This window comes from Eptatretus burgeri, chromosome 11 (genome assembly GCF_056783735.1).
Source record: "Eptatretus burgeri isolate ZD-2024b chromosome 11, Ebu_testis_v1, whole genome shotgun sequence".
Lineage (NCBI taxonomy): Eukaryota > Metazoa > Chordata > Myxini > Myxiniformes > Myxinidae > Eptatretus > Eptatretus burgeri.
The window spans coordinates 82,856,768-82,866,767 of record NC_140971.1 but is presented as its reverse complement, the minus strand read 5'-3'; the positions used below and the strand labels follow the sequence as shown (position 1 = coordinate 82,866,767).

General features: G+C 43.2%; 1 protein-coding gene across 3 annotated transcripts in view; it reads right to left on the bottom strand.

The window, feature by feature from the left end:
* LOC147017499 (A disintegrin and metalloproteinase with thrombospondin motifs 18-like) overlaps positions 1-10,000 on the bottom strand; it is a 181,984-nt gene that overhangs the window by 140,739 nt on the left and 31,245 nt on the right. For all 3 annotated transcript variants that reach the window (XM_085847208.1, XM_085847209.1, XM_085847207.1), the window contains one exon: positions 8,135-8,460. In XM_085847208.1, the coding sequence (XP_085703334.1) occupies positions 8,135-8,460 (326 nt within the window). The remainder of the gene's footprint in view (positions 1-8,134; positions 8,461-10,000) is intronic.

Genomic DNA, 10,000 nt, shown 5'->3' with positions numbered 1-10,000 from the left:
GAGAGAGAGAGAGAGAGAGAGAGAGAGAGAGAGAGAGAGAGAGAGAGAGAGAGAGAGAGAGAGAGAGAGAGAGAGAGAGAGAGAGAGAGAGAGAGAGAGAGAGAGAGAGAGAGAGAGAGAGAGAGAGAGAGAGAGAGAGAGAGAGAGAGAGAGAGAGAGAGAGAGAGAGAGAGAGAGAGAGAGAGAGAGAGAGAGAGAGAGAGAGAGAGAGAGAGAGAGAGAGAGAGAGAGAGAGAGAGAGAGAGAGAGAGAGAGAGAGAGAGAGAGAGAGAGAGAGAGAGAGAGAGAGAGAGAGAGAGAGAGAGAGAGAGAGAGAGAGAGAGAGAGAGAGAGAGAGAGAGAGAGAGAGAGAGAGAGAGAGAGAGAGAGAGAGAGAGAGAGAGAGAGAGAGAGAGAGAGAGAGAGAGAGAGAGAGAGAGAGAGAGAGAGAGAGAGAGAGAGAAAGAGAGAAAGAGAGAAAGAGAGAAAGAGAGAAAGAGAGAAAGAGAGAAAGAGAGAAAGAGAGAAAGAGAGAAAGAGAGAAAGAGAGAGAGAGAGAGAGACTGAGACTGAGACTGACTTGCGTTGTGGCCCCACAGTGTTCACACACTTCTTTTTATGATGCGGGAGTGCTGAGTGAGCGACGTGGTAAGGTGATGTGAACGACGAGGTATTACGTATACAGTTCATTCACCTGCGCTATGTTACAGTGTTAACTCACGGGAAAAAAATAATAATAAATAAAAGGGTACAGTGGTAATTCATGGGCAAAAAAAGTGTAAAATAATTTTATAAAAGGCGGCATTGCATATGACGTCATTGACTTCAATTGAATACTTTTATTCCGCGATTTTTACCCCCATTTCAGTTTTGGCACAGCTTATAGCACTGCCATGATTGCCATTGTGAGCGGTACTGTCGCATAATGTGTAAAATCATAAAAATTATTTGGTGTCAGGTGAATTTCTAAAATACGTCGCTGTGTATGACATCATCGACTTTAATTGAATACTTCTATTCTGTTACATGGTGTAAGCTAATTTTATTTGGGGGGTGGGGTGGGAGGAGGTGGGAGGACAGAGGGGAAAGGGTGGGGTGGAAGTCTGGAGGAATGGGTGGGGTGGCAGGAGGTCATAGGAGGGAGGGGAAGGCGTTGGACGGGAATCCGGAGGGAGGGCGTGGGGAGGGAAGGGAAGGGGTAAGGTGGGAGTCCGGAGGGATAGGAGTGAGGTGGGGGTCTGGAGGGAGGGGGGTGTGGTCGGAGGAGAAGGCAGAGGGTGGAAGTCTGGAGGGGGGGCTGGGTGGGAGGAGGGAAGGAAGAGATGAGGTGGTAATCCGGTGGGAGGAGGTGTGGGTGGGAGGAGGCAGTGGAAGGGTGGGAGGAGGGATCCAGCATTGCTGGACAATGCCGAGTACCTTTGCTAGTGCATAAATACATGCACATTTACACACACACAAACACACACACACACACACACACACACACACACACACACACACACACACACACACACACACACACACAATCCTCTCTGTTCTCAAATATGATTTCTGTTTGGCTGACAACTGAATGCAGCAGCACCATCTGCATTTGTGCAAATAAGCACAAGAGGAGGAAATATTTCAGAGAAAATAAACAGCATGAGGAAAAGATGATTTAAAGTTGCAAAAAGTATAAAAAAAAAAAACTCACAATATATAAGTTGAACCAATCCATTTGTAGTGGATGTTTTAAAAAAAAGTCCATTCAAATTGAGTAGCCAAAGCAGAACATGGTGCAGACGCAATGCAGGTAGCACGACGATGAGGACATTGTGTAAAAGTAAAACACCTTGACGCCTCTTGATGTGAAATCAATGCTATTACTTATTCGTGCTTTGGTGGGGTCGAACTAGCAAAGCAAACTGGGGCCCAAGCTGTGTATTTTCACAGCATTCAAAACCTCGAGGCAGCCTGGAATCCAGGACATTCATGCTCGAACCCGCTGCCAGCGGCCCTTCCAACAGCTGTGGGCCTGGAAGCGCAGGCTTCGATTCGGGGGGGGGGGGGAGGGGGGGTAACACAATCCAAGACCTCCTATTTTATTCGTCCCCCCACCACACATTACCACCACCACTCAGCTTGGTACACACCAGGTAAGAGCCAGTGCCTGCCGCTTTAACAAAGCCTAACCCTACCGGAACCTAAAGAATCCCACCTCTTGCTGCCATTGTAACTTTCCTGTCGCCTGGCTCTGCCAAGCACCGATTCTAAAAAGCTTTGAACGAAAGCCAGACACAAACTACTTCCATGCTTGGCTGATCCTGTGTGACAGCACAAAAGCCCTGGCGTTCTCGATTGAGTTTTACTTTACAGTCATACGCACAGACTCCACCAAACTCAAGGTGCGGAACAAAATAAAAACCAATCACCTTTTGCTCTGGTTAAAGCTCATGTGATGACAAATCTGGGTGCACTGTTTTATCAAGCAGCTAAGGATCGGTGAAATCTGACGATTGTCTCGTGCAAACAAAAGTGTTAATAACTGTGCTTCCCAAACACGAGTAATATTGAAACCACAGGTCATATAATGGCCGTCGCCATGTAAGCCGAAGATGCCATCGTAGATTGAGTGGAATTTATTGCATGATTGCCGAGAGGCAATTTTCTTGTTGTTTAAAGGACATTTTCTGAGTTGATGTGATGTTAAGCTCATTGGATAATGTGCTACTTCTTCTTCTGAACTTCAAAAATCCACAGATTACAAAGTTCGTTCAAGTGAAAGACACTCTTGTTCGTAGCTGTGGGTGTTTTGGAATACGTCATCTCACAACGAGTTAGTAAGTGCCTTGGAGATGGGTTAAAAAACAGAATTGCAGTCTTTTTACTTAGAACGTGAGTTCTCTTCCAAGGAACTTTGATGCAGGAGGTCATTTGGCTGGTCAAAGTTTGTGCTCGTATTACCAACCTATAGCTGTTTGTCAGTGCTCGATTCTTTCAAAATGCTGAGCCTCAAGCAATGAAGCAGCACGTACCATTTTAAAGTCTTTTGTATGACTCGGACAGGGTGCGACTGACCTCCCAAGACTCGGAGCGGATGCTCGAACGATTATGCCACTGAGGCTGGTTGTGTTAGGGACAGAAGGGAGTTGCATCCCCTCCCCCCTTCCGACCGCCCCCCCCTTCCCAAATTCATTGCAGATTTTCCGCACAGTTCAGTAACGCCTGTCAGTGAAAACAGATATCTCTGCGGTTGAGTGTAACACGTGACTAGCAGTTGAAAATGACTTGCGGACCAGGCTGATGATAACAAATAGCAGGGGTCATCCAAGGTTACACCTGCACACTTTGGCGGAGGGAACGCACTTGTGCCATGGGCACTTGCCTTATACAAGCGAAACACTTTGCTGAAGTATTGGCCAGAATTGTCTTCAGAACATAGGAACAATATCCCAGCATCATCTATGTTTCCATAAAATATGTAAAAACTTCGAACCAGAAGCATTCTCATAACTATTCAATCAGAGTCCCCTTTATAAAAGGAACTTCGACGCAGAAGGAGGCCATAAGGCCCCTCAAAGTCTGCACTATAATTGCCAACCTATGGTTGTTTGTTCATACTCTATCCTTTTAAATGCTAGCTATCGTGTGCAGCCTGTAGCTGCTGGTTAGATTATTTTTCCAAGGGCGCAGGTGTGCCACTGATGCAGTGCCCTCTATTACCAGTTCACTGGTACTCATTTCACCAACATCAGAAGGATGACAGGCTGAGTCAACCGACCTGATGTTAATTCAACGAGTAACAGGGGCTCGAATATGAATTCAAGACTCTAAGACCTTGATCCAGCCACCTTCACCGTTAACACCAAGCTTTTTTAAATGCTGAGCATCAAGCGAGGAGGTAGCACGTTGCGCGGAGCACTTTTTAAATATTAGGTATGATTCAGATGGGATTCAAACCACCGACCTCCCAGACACAGAGCAGACACTCGAACCGTTACACAACTGAGGCTGGTATACTTGATCCTATCCAATTCCAAACCAGGCTCTGATTAATCTGCCATTCCATTTGAAATACAGTACACCGACTGGTGTGGATCACAATATTCTCAGTTTATCTAGGTCAGTCGTGCGTGGCTCAGCATTTGTTTGAGGACGATAGAAGTTGGCACTTGACCACAGAGATACCTATCTGAGATTATTGCTTGTTTCATCAAAAGAAAGGTGTGAATGAGTCACAGGATGTGTGTTTTTTTTGTAGTTGTTGTTTATACTGGTAACCATGTGCAGATCAATTTTAATGCCAAAAAGAAGATTATACCTGTACACGTTCAAAAACGAGTTTGTCTCAAAAGTGTGATGTACGAAGGGCGAAAAGAGCAAATAAATAACGATAAATGCATTTCGATATGATGAACATATTGTGATATAATAATCATTTCCAGACTCGGTGGTGTAACGGTTGGAGCATCCAGTCGGAGTTTGGGAGGTCGGTGCTTCGAATCCCATTTGAGTCATTCAAAAGACTTCAAAATTGTGATGTGCTGCTTACTTGCTTGATGCTCAGCATTTAAAAGGATCGAGCATGGATGGACAAGCAACCATATGTTGGTCATAGTAGCAAAGGCTTTCATAGGCCTAATGGCCTCTTTCTGCATCAAAGTTCTTTCTGTTCTGCTCGATCTTCTTCTGATTTTTGTGTCTGTTCGCAACAATATCTCGGATATGAAAAGCCGATTTTATTCTCACTTGGCACAAAGATAACTCATGATGGCATACATAAGTACATTATTTTGTTTTGTGATGTGATCAAAAATGGCCGACTGGCAACCATTTTAGTTGTAAAAACAACCCCGATGTTGAACACGTCCTCAACCACTTCTCGGACATGCATATACCGATCTTATTCAAACTTGGCACACAGATAACGAATGATGGCTTACATAGATATATGCATGCCATTTTGTTTCGAGATCAGATTCAAGATGGCCGACTGGCGGCCATTTTGTTACTTAAATGTGTCCCCAACCATTTCTTAGACTTGCACAGTCCGATTTTGTTCAAACTTGGCACAAGCACGGTGCACGATGGCGTACACGTGCCCCTCACTTTATTTTGCAATCTGATTAAAGATGGGATTCAAACCACCGACCTCCCAGACACAGAGCAGACACTCGAACACTAAAATGACTGGCGGCCATTTTAGTCGCACGTAAATATGGACTTGCTTTTTAACTTCGGATGGCAAAATTACTCAAACAACGGGGACTATGACATTTTATGTCTTTTTTGCTTGTTCGCCTTTAAATTTGTTTTCTCCATAACTGCTTGAGCAATTGACAAGAAACTTTCAACTTTGGAGTGCCGACCATGGAGATGTTTTCAACAAAGTTACATTGTTGGAATGAAAATGCAAAAAGTCTGTTTTCTGTCGGCGTGTCGGGTTGCAAGGTGTTTCACATAGCAGAAATAAACGCCATCGACCTCCTTCACTCCGTTGAATTAAATTGAATAAAATAGGTATTGTCCCCATTATTTGAATGACTGTGTCCATTGTTGAGAGGCATGACTGTACGTCACTGGGTGGCATTGCAAGCATTGCTGAAAGGCACTTCACTTCTTATCTGTAGCACATGTTTTCAAACTGGATGTATCAGATAGTCAACAGAAAATGGAAACACCTGGGTAAATGATGGACACCAAGCAATGGCTTCCAGACAGGTGTGGCCCATGTGTTAATTAAGCAAATAACATCTCAGCATGCTTAGAGTTATGTACAAAAATGTTTCACAGGCCTGGTTGCCTATAATTATGGCTGGCATGGCTGCAAGATGGAGACCTCCCCGAGGCCCCCATCCACAGAACACGTGTGGTCACCCAATGGCTTGATGAGTATGACACCGATGTTATCCACATGTCATGGCCTTCTCAATCACCTTATCTGAACCCAATCGAGCATTTATGGGATATTCTGAAGCGATACCTGAGACAGCATTTTTCACCTTCATCAAACAGGTGCGAGTTGATTGGCTTTTTCGTGGAAGAATGGAGCCACATCCCTCCTGCAGAATTTCAGATGCTGGCGGACTCTATGCCACGGTGCATACAGCCTGCACTGGCCGCACATGGTGGCCCAACGCCCTATTAAGTGACTTTACATTGGTGTTTCCATTTTTTTTTTTTGTCCACTTGCCTGTATGGTACGAAGCCAGCTGTTTCACATGTTTGCATGAAAATTCACGATCGGTTGTACATTTTACAAAGAGAATGGCTTTGGGTAGATATAACACCCAGATTATCGACTTTTCCTTCTTTCCTAAAGCGTTTATCTTCCCTATAGCCGTTGAAACTCATTAGGATGTCTTTGCCAATCATTGTGATTCAATCACAATTATAAAGAACCGTTTCGCTTGCAACAATAATATTCACACCTTTCAGCAAGGATTTTTACTGTGAGGGTAACAGATTCAATAATTAAACAATTATATTCGTCATCGCCAAGTGGCAATCATAAGGGAATTTGCTTCGTGCATGTTGACAGCTGCAATCATCATCATCGAAGAGTTACGGAAAAGTTGGAAGGTGCCTGATTTGTCTCAATATTTACTTGAACTGAACAAGCAGCTGTTGGACCATTTGAGGTTTTCTTTTTTTTTTTAACTTTGAAGGGAACACGAAGCTTCAATCAGCATTGATCAACCGACCAGTTTTGCTCTCATTTTGGGCGGCATCATCAGTGCTGCTGCAGATCTGTGGCTCATGCAGAATCAAAGGTTTGCAATAACATTCGCTTTTCACCAAAATAAGCAAACCATCTTCCTATCCACTTGTAATTCCAGACTCCGCTGTGTCCAAGTGTAGGCCACAAAATCTCACACCAAAGTTTGCTTAATTACCTTTAAGAAAACAGAAATACTCACAATGACACTATCAACAAACCCTTCAACAGCCAACTTGCATGCATCTATAAGAGACCTTATATTTATTACGAATGCAAAAATGACTGAATTGATATCCCCCTAAACCCTCTTCCATTCCCCATATGCTACACACATGCCTATCTCCCAACCTTTCTCTCTCTCAAATCCGAGCAAACTTACCCTTATTCTGGTCAATCAAAAAGCCCCTACACCCTCCTAATATGAAAGAATCTAGATAATAATGCAGGACTGTCTATCTGTCTGTCCGTCCCCAACTACTCCCTCAGTTTTGGGGCTAGCGCCATCAAACTCAAGATGGAACCTTTTGAGGACCCAGCGGGTGTCCTAATGTGGGTGGGAGTTTTGATAAAAATTTCTCAAAACCTTTTTGTACACTTCTCCATCCCAATTCCATATGCAGACAATGCATGACGTCATCATCGGGTGCCGAACGGAGGACTCAGTTGTTACTCTGTTTGTCTGGGTGATATCTCAGCCATCCTTTGAGCTTGGAGGCTGAAATTTTGGGACAAAAGTGAAAATGTGCTTTGGCAAAAACAGTATTTTAAATTTTTTGATTAATCAATTAATTACTTTATTATTATCTATTTATTAATTACTTATTTATTTTGTTTCTCATCTGGGCAATATCTCAGGCACCTTTTGAGCGAGGAAGCTGAAATTTGGACACGACCGTGAACAAGTGTTTTGGCTATAAAAGATGTTTTGTTTTAATGATTAATCGATTAATTATTCCTTTTTAGATGAATTACTTAATTTTCAAAAAGTTATAGGTTCGGATGAAATAGTGGTGGTTTTGGCATGCTATTAGTCAATTGATGAAGAAATTATTTTACAACTATTATTTATTTATTTTAATTCTGAAATTAATCAATTAATCAATCAATTATTGTGTACCGCTCCCTCCCAATTCTATCTCCATGTACTGCATGGTGGCATCGCCGTGCGCCAAAGGCACCCCAGCAATGTCACGCATTGGAGGATTTGTTATTTATTTATTTATTTATTTGGCATTGGGAGTGGTGTACTTTGAATGTACCTCTATTTGTTTATAAAAGATTATGGACTCCCACCTGTGCGTAGCACAGGTACCTTGCCAACCACATTTTATATATAGGGTAGCATACACCTCCTAACTTGTTTAGTTTATAACCTGGGACTTTACTTCGGTTGGTGGATTTATACCTAAGTTAGCTGAGGTTTATGTGGAACAAACAAATGAACATTCCACTCACCAGGCCGTGGCACAGTGCTATTGCAGCAGAAGAACCCGGATGGCTCGGAAGCTCTCCCTGGTAGAAGCAGAACTCCTCGGGAGTCCCAACTGCAAAGACTTCCCGGCGTGAGATGCCAGCTTCACCCAGTACATATACAGAAAATCCAGGGGCTACTAAGGCCTTGACAGGAGCCAACTTGAGTTCAAAGTGCTGCCCAAACGCAGACAGGCGGTAGTGCAATGTGGCCAGAGTTGGCTCTTGCCGTGTCAGGCGCTTAGCTCGAGGGGAGACTCTTGGCACGTCCGACCTGGATTCCAACAATTCAGGAATGACCAGTTGGTATTCTAGGAACAGAATATGAAAATTTTTGACCTTATTCACAGAATTGTGTGTTGAGAAGTGAGTATATTACACCAACCTGTGATCAAAAGATTGTACAATACCAAGTTTAGAAGAAGTTTATAAATTAGGGTGTATAAGTGTATAAGTTATTGCTCTTCCAAGACATTGATTTTGTAAACAAAAAAAGAAATTAATGTTTATACTTGAGATTTCTCACTAAAATAAATTAATACATTAATTCCAAGATTGTTGTACCTATGTTTGCATGTTGTACGTCTGATAAAGTTACATCCCTTATCAAAAGAGATCAAATATGACATACGAGCAGGGGATACATGGCGCTGCTATTAGCCAAGGGATGTGGGGGATAACCGGCACTGCCAGGCCAGGTGATATTTCCGGGTGGTGGCTTCGGGACGTGTTGGACATTGAAAAGCTATGGGGTAATTGGCCTCATGGTGGTTACCTTTTGTCTGTGGGCCGGCGACAGCACTGCCTGACCCCACATCCCAAAATACACTTTACAGTGCCATTTGGTGGCCTCAAAACGGACAGCAAAGCCAATGTGTGGTAGCTTATAACCTTGCCCAGATTCTGAAATATCTACACCCAAAATTTGGGCCTCCAGGTGCTACGGTTCGGCCGTGAAAGAATAACGTACAAACACACAAACACTTGAAAATTTTTATATCGATGAAACATCAATATTAATTTGCCAAACTTTATAGGTATCAATATGTGTGTTGTAGGTAGTACCCGAGGCCTAATTAAATGCCACATAACTCCTACGGTTGTTGCGTTAAAGGTCCAATAGATGCAGCAAGTCAACAATGGAGGTTATTAGGATAGCATTAATCATGCCATAGTCTGACAGGATGATGCAGAGGGTACCTTTGGCCTGTTTTGTTCAATTCTAGACCCAAATATAAACGGTGGAATTGGAGAGTCACAGGCAGGGTGTTACATCGCAACAAGCACCATCCCGAGAATAGACGCTAAGCCGAGTGTCCTGTCTGCTGGCATTATTTGGTGGAAGTTAACAATCCACTGTATCTTTCGAGAAGAATTGATGAGTTATAATCAGCAGCCTGAACAAAAAAAATTCCTGTTCCAACCATCTCCAGTCGAACATCAGCCCTGGCCAGGCAGTTCGGGAATTACTTGAGCTAAGCTATCTCCCCAGGCTCTCCCCACAAGAAGATGGGATTAGTTGAGGTGATCAAAGTCATAGCAGTACATTAAGCATGAGCAAAATGAATTAAAGACAAAGGGCTGAAGCATGTAAGGTTCTAACTCTCTGACAGTTGTGTTCATGCTGCTTGGAAATGTGAAACTAGAGCATATTAGGTGTAAAACGTCTACATATTACATACACGAGAGGGGAGTCAGTCGACTCAGATGTGTTGGTGGAGAAATGACGTTTGAATTTTGGAAATAAAAGCGAGGGAAGGAAAGGGCAGGAGAATAGATCAAACATAAGGGAGAAAAGGAAGGGGGGGTGTGAAAAATTCTGCATTTTCCCTTTAAAAGAGGGAGTCAAAA